The sequence below is a fragment of the Camelus bactrianus genome, chromosome 32, assembly GCF_048773025.1.
Source record: "Camelus bactrianus isolate YW-2024 breed Bactrian camel chromosome 32, ASM4877302v1, whole genome shotgun sequence".
NCBI lineage: Eukaryota > Metazoa > Chordata > Mammalia > Artiodactyla > Camelidae > Camelus > Camelus bactrianus.
In genome coordinates this window covers 20,473,792-20,487,165 of record NC_133570.1, presented here as the reverse complement: position 1 = coordinate 20,487,165, position 13,374 = coordinate 20,473,792, and the positions used below count along the sequence as shown (strand labels likewise).

The 13,374-nt window shown below is 53.3% G+C and overlaps 1 protein-coding gene across 1 annotated transcript; it reads left to right on the top strand.

Annotated features, from left to right (window-relative positions):
• Positions 1 to 7,896: 7,896 nt before the first annotated feature.
• PLA2G3 (phospholipase A2 group III) lies at positions 7,897 to 13,342 on the top strand. The gene is made up of 7 exons (XM_010951352.3): positions 7,897 to 8,544; positions 9,529 to 9,661; positions 9,911 to 10,045; positions 10,340 to 10,623; positions 11,229 to 11,358; positions 11,465 to 11,581; positions 12,184 to 13,342. Exons 1-7 carry the CDS (start codon positions 8,031 to 8,033, stop codon positions 12,395 to 12,397), a joined length of 1,527 nt encoding a protein of 508 aa, XP_010949654.1. The 5' UTR covers positions 7,897 to 8,030; the 3' UTR covers positions 12,398 to 13,342.
• The last annotated feature ends 32 nt before the right edge of the window (positions 13,343 to 13,374 follow it).

Genomic DNA, 13,374 nt, shown 5'->3' with positions numbered 1-13,374 from the left:
TCATGCATTTTTATTTCAGTCGACAGAAATGATATACAAATTAAAATTTACCCCCAAAATGAGGGGAATATCTGGGTCCTAGCCAATTTACTTATTTACCTATCAAACATTTATTTATGCGCTAGGCCCTGGTGATGCAGTGAGAAACAAGACCCCATCTTTGCTTTCTTGCCATGGAATCACAAAACTAATGGGCTACTTAGTTTGATACTACTAATAGCCAGCAGTACTGACCTTACCCAAGCACACTCCACACACTGTTTCTTTTGTTCCTCACAGCAGCCTTATGAACGGTTTTGTTGATGATCTCCATTTTAGAAATGGGTAGAGTAAAACTTTTGAAAGTTTATGTAATTTTATCATTTAATAAAAAGTTTTCAGATCGCATGCTGATAGGTGGTGGAGCTGCAATTTACACCCAGGGGTTATTTCTCTGGAGATCTTAACACCCATCTTCATTGTTTCACTAATTCAACAAGCATCTATTAAGTGCCTACAATGATCCCAGGGACTGTCTTAGGGGTTGGGTCTGAGTAAGGGGTGAAGGTAGTAGATGAAATGAACTCATACATGAAATCCCTCGTCTGCCAGCCTTCTCCTCAGGTTCCCGTGGACAGGGAGTGACACAGAGGAGTTTCTAGTCTCACAAACCTAGATTTGAGTCCAGGCTCTAAGAAATAGAAAAGCAGCCCCTGATATCCAGGAGCTGACCTGACCCTCACAGGGAGGCCTTGGTGCCCTTCTGTTGAACATAAAAATGTCACAGAACATCAACCTCAGACAAGACCACTCTGTGACTGATGGATCAGGACATTAACAAGACCTCCCGGTAATCACGTCTGAACCAGACAAAACAAGAGCATTGTCCAAACCACAAAGATGACCAAGCATTTCCCTACCCTGGCTCACATCTATGTGATCCCTAGATCGCTCCTGCTTCACCAGTTACAGCTTTCATCTCAGTCTAGGCTTCCTTCCTCCTGGATAAGATTTATCAACAGACTCGATCATCATCAACAGCATCCAATCCAGATGAAAACCCTGACTCCTTAAACCTTCCCCCAAATTACCTCACACAAGCCGAATCCTAAATGTCCTTTCTAAGACGAATGAGATGTCCCCTCATTCCCCATAGTTCACATCCCACCCTTCACTGTAACAAGTCAACTTGTTCAACCACGTGTGTGTTCCTCGTGGTCTTTGATTGGAAGGCATTGAAAGTGCCTGTGCTCACTGCCTACATTGACTTTAGACAGCAGTTTGACCTCCAGAAGCCTGTTTCCTCATCTGTTGAAATGGAAAGATTTATTCCAGAAGGTGGACATGAGGATATGGAACAGGCTTAGCACTGAGTGAGCTCTGGGTGTACTTTAAAAAATTCCTGCTTGAGCTACTACCTCCTTTGGAAAGTCACAGAGCACCGTTATTACGAAAAGATATTGAAGCCATCAGCTTCAGTTAAGACAAACTTGCTGATTATATTCTCCTTTGTTCTTTTCTTGGGTTCAGGAGGCCAACTGAAGGCGAGAGTTCAACTTTTCCTTTGTCAGGAATGAGGTCATTCTCATGGTCTCGTCTGGAAAGCAATAACTGCATTCCTAAAACTTTAAATGTTCAGGAACCAGCAATGTTTATTTCTTCATGTTCCTGCTATTAAAAACGTTCCCAAGAAATAACAGAATTGGAACTACCATACTTGGACGCACTTCAGCTTCAAAAACATAACAAGTAATATCTTCTCTGCTTAGCACACTAAGATACTTACAGACCCCAGAAGCCCTGTGGGTTATACTGCAGTTATACTGTTAGGACTCAGTGTGGATTTAATAGTATTTGATGCCTACAACAAGTTGTGCTAAATTAAAAAAAAATTCATTCTAGTGTGGGAAAATAAAATAAATAGAAATGTTCTGAATTCTTCTTCTGCTTGCTTTGAACATCCCCAGGGGTTCTTATTTTAATAGCCCTAACCTTCCTCCTGCTCCCTCACTTTCTCTCCCCTTACTCCTCTAATACTAATATTAACACTAATACTAATAATGGCAGCTATTTATTGAATGTTTAGTAATATACCACACACTGTGCTGTGCTAAGGGCTTTACGCAGTTTAATCCTCACCCCCAAATTCTGAAGCAAGTATTATTGCGTATGAGGTGCTAGAGGCTCAGAGAAGTTAAGCAACATACCCAAGGCCACACAGCAGGTAAGAATCAGATGCATTTGGAATTCACCTACAAAACCTACTCCTGTTAAAATGCTGCCTTGCCACCCTGGGCCAGAGTCTGTGAAGGGACAGAGGGAGGGATGGGGCTGGCAATAAGGAGAAGGCAGGGGCAAGGGGTGGTGGGAGTTCATGCAGAGGCAATCAGATCTTCTCCAGAGAGCAGAAGGGCGGGGTGGAGATTAGGAGCATAAGACAAGTGGGAGGCATTGCAGAGCCTCGGAGGGAGCGGGGACCTGAGTCAAGGGGTTTGGGGCGCCAGGAAGCTTGTATAGTGGGAAAGGGCAAGTGATTAGGGGGAAGAAAAGTGTGATTAAGGAATAAAATAAATACGTAAATAAACAAAGCTAATTACTCCCCCTCAAAAAAATAGTTCATCGAGGAAAGAATTATCGGCCATTTTACAGAGGAGGAATCTGAAGCTCAGAGAGGTGAAGGAATGTGACTAACGTCACACAGCAAAGAAGTAGCACTGAATTTTGTGCTTCCAAGTCCTGGAGGATGAGCTAGAAGTCAGGTTGCCAAATAAAATACAGGACACTCAATTAAATCTGAATTTTACATGAACAATGAATGGGACATATTTATACTAAAAATTAATTGTTGTTTATCTAAAATTCAAGTTTAAATTGATGACTTATTTTCTTGCTAATCGAGCAATCCTAGAAAGAGGGGATGCTCATGGCCACGACAGTGAGAACTGGCGGAGGCCAGGACTGTGAGGTCCAGGAGAGAAGTTTGAGTGACACGGTGACCCCCTCTCATGTGTGAGGAGAAGGCCCAGGCACCAAGGTCAACTGTTTCCTGCCACCTCCTACCTGGCCACTAGGAGGCAGCCGAGGTCTGCACAGCTCCTGGCGGTGTGACTGGAAACTCCCAGGGATTGGAGGCAACGAAGACCTAAAGGGACCAAGCTCCTTAGACTCTCAATTTTCCCCCACGTTGCACCCCATCTGTTCACCTCTAGCCCCTTCCACCTCAGGAAATCGCCCCATCCTTTGTCCACCCAGGATCAGATCAGAAACCTGCAAATCTTTTTCTTCCTGAAGACTAGATACAATTTGCATAAACAAAAAAGTCTGAAGTCTTCAGTTACATGAATTTTTACCTATGAACTCACCTGTGTAAACACCACACAGGTCAAGATACAGAGCGCTGTTCAATACAGTTGTCTCTATCCTCATGTGGCTACTGAGCGCTTGAAATGTGAGATGTGCAGTGAATATAAAATACACACCGATTTCAAGGACTTAGTATGAAAAAAGAATGTAAAATAGTTCATTAATAATTTTAAAATCTTGATCATATGCTGAAATAATGCTTTGCACATGGATTACATAAATATATCGTTAAAATTAATTTCACCCGTTTCTTTCATTTTTTAAACTGTGGCTAGAAATTTTTAAGTTGCATTTATGGCTTGCATTAGAGTTTATTGTTCAGCACTGGTGTAGACAGAAAATGATTTATTTACCTGTAAAATAGGGACTCGAAGTGTGGAATCATTGGCTGATGTTTACACTGCCCATTGGCAGCAGAGTGGTACAGAATATTGGGTCAGACTGAACCCTGAGCCCATGACTCCCACAGTACCTGCCCCCTAAACCCCCCTGGCCTGAATGGACTGCCACTTGACCTCTTTCAGTGACATACATCTTTGAGATGTCAATCAATCCTCAGTGGGGACCTAAAGTACATTCGCCCGTCCTGGGTGTTGGGGAGGAGGGCTTCCTGGAGGAGGTGACTCAACCAACACTTATAGGAACAAGCCCAGGTGAAGAGGAAAATACTTTAGGTAAAGGGAACAGCCTGGTGATTGAAGAAATGAATTTGCTCTGCCTGGCTGGAGCAGAGAAGTGGGGATCTGGTGAGGTCAGCTGGGCCCAGATCCTGCAGGTCATGACAGGCTTTAAAGGCCAGAGAGGATCAGGGGACAAACCTGGCCAGGCTTGTGTTTTAGAAAGATCAGTCCTGCTGCTGCTGCTGTTTGGAAAATTCTTATTCTGAGAGAGAAAACGAGAGCCAGGGAGGCAAAGAGCAGCCCTCCAGAATCTGCAGCAGCTTTGGAGGGGAGGCTACTGTCTTCCTGGGCAACTTCCAACCAATGACTGGGCACAGCCAGGGCGCTAGGGTCTGGCCATTTCTGCCCAACTGGGGCTCTTCGATGGGCAGTCTTAGCCCCAGAGCTCCCTGCTGACTGGCTGAGACGTTCTCAGAGCAGCACTGCGGTGTGAGGCTCTTCTTCTCCAGAACCTGCTCTCCGTCTCCTCTCTCCCCTAGATGTCAGACCCGCAGCAGCCTGGAGGCTTTCCCTGCCCAGTCCTGCTTCTTCTCCCTTTATCATTCACAGGTATTTCCTCCAATAAATCCCTTGCACTTCTAACTTCTTCAGGATGGCAGCTTCCTAGGGGACCCAACTGACAGCCAGGCCCGAGTTCCTCTGGGCTGCCAGACCCCTTACCCCCAGGGGATGCCTTCCCTCTCCATCTGCTGACTTGAGCATCCTCTGTCCCCCTTCCCCTCCTTTCTCTGTCCAGGGCCTTGCCCTGTGCCTGTCACATAGTAGACTCTCAGTAACCATTTGTTTTTGAACAAACACAGAATGCTCTGGAGCTAGGCACTGCCTGCACCATTCTCCTGGCACAGAGAGCTGCAGGGAGCCCTCGGGTGGCAGGTGGCGGGGGGCAGGAGGGCCAGCTCCAAGGGGCGGAGAGACGTCATCCCTCAGGCAGTGGGGAGGAAGGCCCTGATATGGGGAGGTTCTCGGGGAGCTGAGACTCTCCCAGGGCCAGGGGTGGCCCTCCCCACAGGCCAGGAGGCACCTAACCTGGCTTCTCCCCTGACCTGCTGCGACGCCCAGCAAGTCACCTCTCTTCGGGGGTCTCACTCCATCCATCTCCACAATGGTATGATAAGCCTTGCCCTGCCTGTATCCCCAGGGAGGGACAGGGGTTGTGAGTGTCAGATGAGGTCATGGCTGGGAAAATGTGAACAGGAAAAGGCAGGGTTCACTGGGTCCTGGGTCAGGGTGTGGAGGAGGAGAGAGACAGGAAGGGAGGAAGAGAAAAGAATTAGGAGAGGGAGAGACACATGTGTGCACGTGTGTACACACACAAAGGAACAAAGAACAGTAAAACACGAGATAGAGGAAGAGGAAATGAATGAGAGAGAGAGACAGTAAAGGAAGGGCCTCAGGGAAAAACTGTAAAGAGGAACAGAGGAGAGAAAGAGAAAGGCAGAAAGAAATGGAGGGAGGGAATGAGATGGGGCATCTTGCAGACAGAGAAAGGTGGAGAGACGGAGGCATGGGGGAGACAGAAAGAAATTATCAGAATCAGAGTCAGAGAGGGAAAGAGACTAAGACTGCGAGGAATGAGAGAGGAGCCTGAAGGAGACAAAGTTCTGGGGACGGACAGAGACCTGCAGGGATAAACAGTAGAAAGGGCGGGAGGAGGGAAGACCTTCTCTCCCGACCACCACCCCATGCTCCCCACTGTGCACCCAGCTGGGGTGGGGACCCAGAGGAAAGCCTCGGGCCCCCTCTGTCTGAAGGGCCAACTGGTCCCGTCCTGTCCTGTTGGTTTGGCTCCTAGTAGCCTCCGCTCCCAGGCAGCTGAGGGGTGCCTGGGTGGGAGGCAGGGCTCCTGTAGGCTGACTGACGTGGCTGCCGCTTAATCTGAAGGGAAAACCAAGTGACACCCTCCCTCGAGGCCTAGGCAGGCCCCGGCCTGCCTCCATTTGGGGCCCAGACAGGAAGAGACATCAAAGGTCAGCTCCACTGTACAGAGGAGGAAACTGAGGCCCAAAGAGACAGGAACAAACCTGCAGTCACATAGCCAGGTGGTGGCCTAACCAGGACTAGCTGTCTCAGATGCTGTGGCCCCAAAACCTTTGGGACGTGCTTTCTCCTGGGGACACTGAGTCCAGCCCAGGGGTGTCCTGAGCCTTCAGGGACAGTGTTACGGATGCCAACATCTTGCAAAGTGACTGCTGTGATTATGCCCATGATGTAGATGAGGAGACTGGGGCTCAGAGAAGTTAAGACTTCTAAGCCTGAGGTCACACAGTGCCAGGACCTAAGCTAGGTCTGTCTGACCTTGAAAGTTAGGTTCCTGCCATGGTACCTCCCAGCCTCCCCAGGTTGTCACCCACAGGAAAGGGCTCTGTCACATGGAAAAGGAGGGCAGAGGTGGGTGGCAGTTCCTACAGCTGGAGAAAGTTACCAGCATGATGGTTTCCAAACATCAGAATTCTTCCCAGAGGGACCCACCTTTGTTCATTCTCTGCCTTTGGGAAGCCCAGGTGGCCCTCCCCTTCCGGCCACCACTCACTCTACCCAACACCCTCCTTCCCAGCCTCTGGAGAGAAGGAGTTTGGCTCCTGGGCTACCCTCCCCCTCTCTCCCTTCTCTTCATTGTCCCAAGCCGTGACCTTTGGAGCCACAGGCCCAGGCCGGTGCTGAAGCCACAGAGACGGGTCTTCTTCACCCTGCACAGGGAGCTCCCCTTCCCCAGCTCTGCGCTTGGCTCTGCCTCAGTGGGGCTTATCTTCCTGGAGGAGACTCAGATGGAGATTGGGAGGATGCTGGGGGAGCAGTAGGTTGATGGGCACGACAGACAGACGAGATACTATTCCAGCCAGCCCTGACCTCTCATAAAAGCCCCCCAAGAGCTGCACTCCCAGCCTCAAAGCCCTCCCCAGCTGGAGCCCGACTGTCACCTGAGGTTCCCTCACCCTCACTGGTGCTCAGTTTCTTGATCTGCACTTGGGTTCTAAGTACCCGACCTTGCTGGATGGCTAGAAGTTGAATAATACATCAGCTTTGAGACACAGGAACATCTGCTGGGTGTAGCTCCTCCCTGATGGAGAGACCCACACACTGTATCTCTTGAGGGACACATGATGCCTGCTGTGTCTCCCCCCAAACCCCCGCCATAGTGGCTACAGTCCGAGGATGGAGGAGGCTGCAGACCCAGCACCCTGGGCCACCTCTGTTCCTCTGGGGACCACAGGCCCTTCAAGCCCAGAGCATCAGCACTGTCCTCTGTTGCTCCCAAGCCTGCACTGACTGTGTCTTCACCATCTATAAGACCAGGAAGGCAGCTGCTGTGCCAGGCCCTTACTCGGAGTCCCAGGAAGTGGGAAGCCCTGGGGCATTGCCCCCTGAACATGCTGATTGCCTTTCTGAGAACCAAGATTGGGCAGGGGAAGCAACCTAGGTGGCCAGGGGATGGACGCCCCCTTTCCCAGAACCCTCAGAGCTCTTGGGGGGCAGGGTGGCCACAGAGCCCCAGCCCTGCCCTCATCTCTTTACCCAGCTTTGGCTGAGACTCATGGCCCTCTGCCAACTTCACGGAGGTGGGTGTGGTGGCCACCTCTTGGGTGGGGGGATGAGGACCAATTCTGGGAGCCTCTTCGGACCCTCTGAACCCCCCTCTTCCCTCCTCAAAGAGATGCAGATCCCCCTCCTGGCCCTCGCCCCCAGGGCCCAGGGCTTTGGTTCCTGCGTCCCCATCCAGGCAGGGCTGGCGGCAGGTGACTGGAAGGCGTGGAGAAAGGCAGGCCGAGTGGGGGCGTGGGCCCCGGCAAGTGCACTCCTTGGCCAATCAGCAGGCTGCCCAGCCGGTGGATTCAGTTACAAGCCCCAGATCACCCCATACTCCAGCCTCCTTCCTTCTCCTCCCAAACCTCCATTCATTGGCCCTGCTGCACTGGCTCGGCTGGGCGCCGTTTCCACTCAGCTGCTGAGCTGCTGCCCTGTGGGTAGGCTTCACGGGGGCTTTGTCTGATTGGGCTAGGCCAGGGTGGAATGGGGGTTCTGGTGGTGCTGTTGGAGGTGCTGAGCTTCCTGGGGGTGGCTCTGGGGAGCCTCCCTGCCCTCCACTGGGACAGCACCTCCTGCCACTTGGCCAACCCCATCTCCGGCAGCCCCTTGGGGTCCCTTAGCTTCCTGGGTAAGAATGCGCAGGGCCTGGCCCTGTTCCATGCCCGCTGGGATGGGCACGGGAAGCTGCAGGTGTGCAGCCAGGAGGATGAGCCAGAGCTCACTGCAGCCTTCAGTGCCCTTTGTGCTGATGAGATCACTCGGGGCTCCTTCATCCACACCCCTGGACCTGAGCTGCAGAGAGCCCTGGCCAGCCTTCAGAGTCAGTGGGAGGCCTGCCGAGGGTCTGCCAAGAGTCCAGCAGGGGCCAGAGAGAAGCGAGCAGCAGGGCAGAGTGGCACATCTGGCATAGGGCACCAGCGGGTGAAGAGGGGCTGGACCATGCCTGGCACACTGTGGTGTGGAGTCGGGGACTCCGCCGGGAACTCATCGGAACTGGGTGAGCCATGGGGGTGTGGACTGGGGTGCTGGCTGGGGAGGACGTGCAGACTTTAGCCCTGGCACCCGCTCTCCCAGGCTGTGTGTCCTGAGGAAGTGACTTAACCACTCTGAACCTCAGTTTCCTTGTCTGAAAAGTGGGGATGACCATAAATTTCATCATAAGATGCCAAAATGAGATTTTAGATGGGAAATGTCCTACTCAAACCTGGGAGTCCTCATTAATCACCATCCCAGGGAGGGGCAGGCTGGGGTGGGTCCAGGGTCAGCTGAGCCAAAGAGCCATTACTCGAGAGGAGGTGTTACGGGCACAGGGTGCCCAGTGGAGTGGACGCAAAGACCCAAAGGCCTAGGTTCAAATTACAGCTCCGCACATCCAAACTGAACAAGCCACTTCCCCACTCTGAACTGTACAATTAAAGCAACACCTCCCTCCCAGGGCTGTGGTGCACTTGGGTGTGGGAAGTGCTAGGCATTTAGGAGATGCTCAGTAAAGGGTGTTATTATTTAGCGGTTGAAAAACACGGATGGCTTTTTTGCATCCTCGGTGCGGCTGTCTGTGCGTATGCATGGAGCACTGGGTGGGGGGACTTGGCACCTGAGCTGGAGCAGGTTGGCATCCTGACAACGCCTCATCGTGCCAGTGAGGTTACTCCCTGCTGTCTGCCATTCCATTCCACACACATTCATAACTTTGGAGTTTTTTGGGGGGTGTGAGCCCGAGAACTCAGGAAGATCTTTCTGTAGGCAAGGGCTCCCGGGTGGGTTGTCTGGCACTTGGAGTCGCCCAGTAGAGGCTGAGCCTGGGTGTTCCTTTCAAGCTTTGAAACTGTGAGAATCCCACAGAGGGAGGCCTGAGGCCAACCACAGCATCTGTGTCAGGGCTGGGGCGAGAACCAGGTCTCTGCTCCCGACACCAGGTGAGCACGGCTGGTGTGTGGTGCCCAGGACCCTCCTGAGCTGGTGCCCACTCCACTCCCTGCAGGGGTCTTCCAGGGCCCAGATCTCTGCTGCCGGGAACATGACCACTGCCCACAGAACGTCTCGCCCTTCCAGTACAACTATGGCATCCGAAACTACCGATTCCACACTGTCTCCCACTGTGACTGTGATGCCAGGTCGGTGGTGGGCAGGGAGGGCTGGGGCCCAAGATGGGGTTACCCAGTTCCTGGGTGCAGAGATTGGGATTCCAGAGAATGCTAAAGGACCAGCCAGCCAGACCCTACTGTGCAGTGGGAAAGCTGAGGCCTGAGAGGAGAGGGGACTCTTGGACCCCAAGTCACCTGGCTGGTAGTGACCAGGTGGCTTGGGAGAGGAGCCAGCTAGCCCTCTGTGGTCCAGGGACCTGAGTGCCTGCTCTGGGGCAGATTCCAGCAGTGCCTGCAGAACCAGCAGGACTCCATCTCCGACATCGTGGGCATGGCCTTCTTCAACGTGCTGGCGATCCCTTGCTTCGTGCTGGAGGAGCAGGAGGCCTGTGTGGCGTGGTACTGGTGGGGCGGGTATGTGGCTGCGCCTTTTGAGCCCCTTCCCAGCCAGAGGGGGACCTGGGGCTCCAAGCCTGGGATGGAGGGAGGCCTGAACATATGTCTGTCCTCCAGGGAATGTGCATCATCCTCCCTGTCCTCTCCTCAGGGCAGGGGGATGCAGATCCTCCCTGGGTGCCCTGCATGACCTAGTAGGATGTGGGATGAGAGATGGGACTGGCAGAGCCCCAGCCTCCATAGAGATGAGCCCCGGGACTTCTGGGAGGGAGGATTCTGGGTTGCCAATTGCCACCATGTTCCACCTCCCAGGTGTAGAACGTATGGCTCTGTACCTCTCGCTCGCCTCCAGCCCAGTACCATCTACAATGCCTCCTGGAGCTCCTCTACCACCCCCTTGACCCCCAGCACCCAGAACCCAGCCCCCAGCAAGCCTCGGCGGATGCAGCGGGAAGAGTCCAAGCACCCCAGCAAAGCCAACACCACAGCCCTTCAGGCCCCTGTGACCTCGCATGGGCCTGATATGGCACCTATGGCCCAGCTGAAGGTCACACATACAGGCCTCCAGGAAACATGGCAGGGCCTAAAACCTCAGGGTGAGCTCAGAACCTAACCTTGGGGGTTCCTGATATGAGGAGTTGTCCCTGCCTTTGTGCAGGGCCAGAGGACTCTGTGTTGTTTCCTTTCCTGCTCTGAACTCCTTCCAGGGTCTCCCAACCTCTCCCACCGAATCACGATGCAGCCAGAGGGATTTTCTTAAGCTCCAAACTTGGCCATGGCTCTCCTCACTGAGCCCCCATTGCAATGTCCCAACACCCAGAGGTCCTCGGGTGCTGGTCCTACAGACCCTACTTCCCAGTCAAATCTCCAGTTTCACCAACTTCATTTGATTCTTCTAAAGCAGCTTTCTCTCTCCCACCTCTGGGCCTTTGCACATGCTGTTCCTGCCACCGGGAGCGCTCTCCCTGACTCTTCCTCTCTCATAGCCTCTGCCTTCTTTTCTGACCACTCTGGGCTTCCCCCGTGGTGATGCTGCTGTGTGTGTGTGTATGTGTCCCATACGTGAGGCACTCTGAGGGCACAAAGGGCATGAGATGGAGGGACACCACGTGTGAGACTGAGCATATGTGCTGAATGGCAGGGGCATCGGTGGGGCCTCACTGGGTGATGGGGCTCCCCTCACCACCACACCTGTCCCCAGGTGCCCGCCAGGCCTGCCGTGGCTTCCGCTGTTTGGACCAGTGTGAGCATCAGATCGGGCCCCAGGAGACCAAATTCCAGCTGTTCAATAGTGCCCATGAACCCCTCTTCCACTGCAACTGCACATGCCGGTGAGGACGGCTTGGACCCGGGGGTGGGCTGCCTTCTGCCAGGCACTGGGAAGGGACACCTGGCTGGCGAGGCCCTGCCCCAGCCTGAGTCTGCTTCTGTCCTCAGCCTGGCACGCTTCCTGAGTCTCCACAGCCCACCTGCAGGTGCCAGTGTGCTTTGGGAGCTGCTGGGCATGACTTGTTTCAAGCTGGTCCTGCCACCCGACTGTGCTGAGGGCAAAGGGTAAGTGACAGCAGAGCCAGGAGGGATGGGGGATTCCCCTGAGGAGAGGTGCCTAGACTCCCTTCATGAACCTCAGGCCGAGGGGGTGGGGGAGGGGATCAGGGGACCTCTGAGCTCCACTGTCAGCCCTGGGTTCAGCTCTGCAGTTGGCGCATGTAGGTGGCATCTCGACTCTGTCACTTACATCCTGTGTGACCTTGCAAGTTGAATCACCTCTCCACATCTCTGCATCCTTACCCGTAAAATGGGGGTAGAAGCCAAGGAAATAGCAGATGTGATATGCACAGGCCAAGGCCTGCAGGACACAGAGTAAAACACTTGCATTAACTCTTGCTCCTAATCCACAATCTCATTTCCATTCTAATTCTCAAAGCCACTCCCTTGTTACTTCTCCTGTTTCACAGGTTGGGAAATCAAGGCCCAGACTGGCCTGGGTTTCTGCAGAACCTGGGCTTCTGGATGCCAGCTTAGGTTTATTCTGCCTCATTGGAGGGATAACCCACCCTGCCCTGCTCCTCTCTGGGTCCTGGTCACCCTGTATGCAGAGTAGCGTGGGATTCTCGGCAGTCGTGACCTCCTGCCCCACTTTTCTTTCCCCACAGCTGTTCCAGGGACCTTAGGGCCATCAAGGTGTCAACTCGGCACTTGCAGCGACTTCAGCAGAGGCGGGTTCAGCTCCAGGGTACAGGCACAGACAACGGGCAGGCATGGCCTTCAGAGCACCCAAGGGCCCCTGTGTCATTCCATGACCGGTGCCTGCAGCTGACCCAGGCAGCCGGAGGATCTGAGGGGCAGCTCAAATCCCAGAACCAGTGACCTCAGTTCCAGCTCTCCTGGGTCCCAGACTGGACCTCACCTCTGGGTTTGCCAGGCCCTGGAGGTCTCGACCTCTCCATGTGTTAGACTGAAGCATGGCGTGGACTCTTGTGAACAGTCAGGAAGCTGTATGGAGAGGGTAGGGGACCAAGGTCCAAATGCTGGACCACATTTCCTGCTCTGCTGGGTGATCTTGGGCTGGTGATGCAACCTCTCTGTGCTTGGATATGGTATTCAGGAGGCTCATTCTGCTGCCCTGGGCTGGGGCCTTCCCAGGGAACTTCACATCCAGATGGGAATGGGGAGGGGATAACTTATTGCAGCAGCCACAGCAGGTACCAGGAGGAGGTACACATATGTCCACGTTGTGAAATTAATTCATATCTCAAGGACTTGCCCGGGGTGGGGGGGGCTCAGTGCCTGCCTTCTGAGGCTGGGGGCAGCAGTGGGGAATAAGGGATGTCACAGAAGTACCTGTGTCTGAATCCAGAATGGGGGGCAGGGCTAGAGAGGGGCTTCCCAACTCCCCTCCTCCCCAGGGGACCCTTTCTCTTAACAGCTGCTATGCCCTTCCTGGCCCAACCCTGGCCCATTCTTTCTGCCCGAAACCTAACTTCAGATCTCCCCTGTGCCTTTGAGCAAGAGACCTCCTTCTCCTGCTCTGAGCCTTAGTTTCCTCCTCTGAAAAAGGGGAGTGTAAACAGGACCTACCTCATAGGGTTGTTGAGGATTAAATGAACCAGTACCTGGACAGCACTTAGCACCTCGTTAATGGCCCCTCCCTCCAACACACAGGCAAACTGGGCTTAGGTGTCTGATTTACAAAGGCTACCAGAATCTCTTGGAGGCCTGTTTACTCACCTGTGAAATGGGGCTAAGAACTGTACTGAAAACACCACAATTCAGGGTTGTGGTGCAGATTAAAGGAGATGGCTTGTGGAACGTGTACAGCTGGTGCCTGGTAACTGTTGGATCTG

What these genes read in the sequence shown, in the direction of transcription:
- PLA2G3 (XM_010951352.3), top strand. Translation starts at nt 8,031, where the DNA reads ATGGGGGTTCTGGTGGTGCTGTTGGAGGTGCTGAGCTTCCTGGGGGTG. An exon ending in GCGTGGTACTGGTGGGGCGG is followed by an intron (nt 10,046 to 10,339) that starts GTATGTGGCTGC and finishes TCCACCTCCCAG; the next exon opens with GTGTAGAACGTATGGCTCTG. An exon ending in GCAGGGCCTAAAACCTCAGG is followed by an intron (nt 10,624 to 11,228) that starts GTGAGCTCAGAA and finishes ACCTGTCCCCAG; the next exon opens with GTGCCCGCCAGGCCTGCCGT.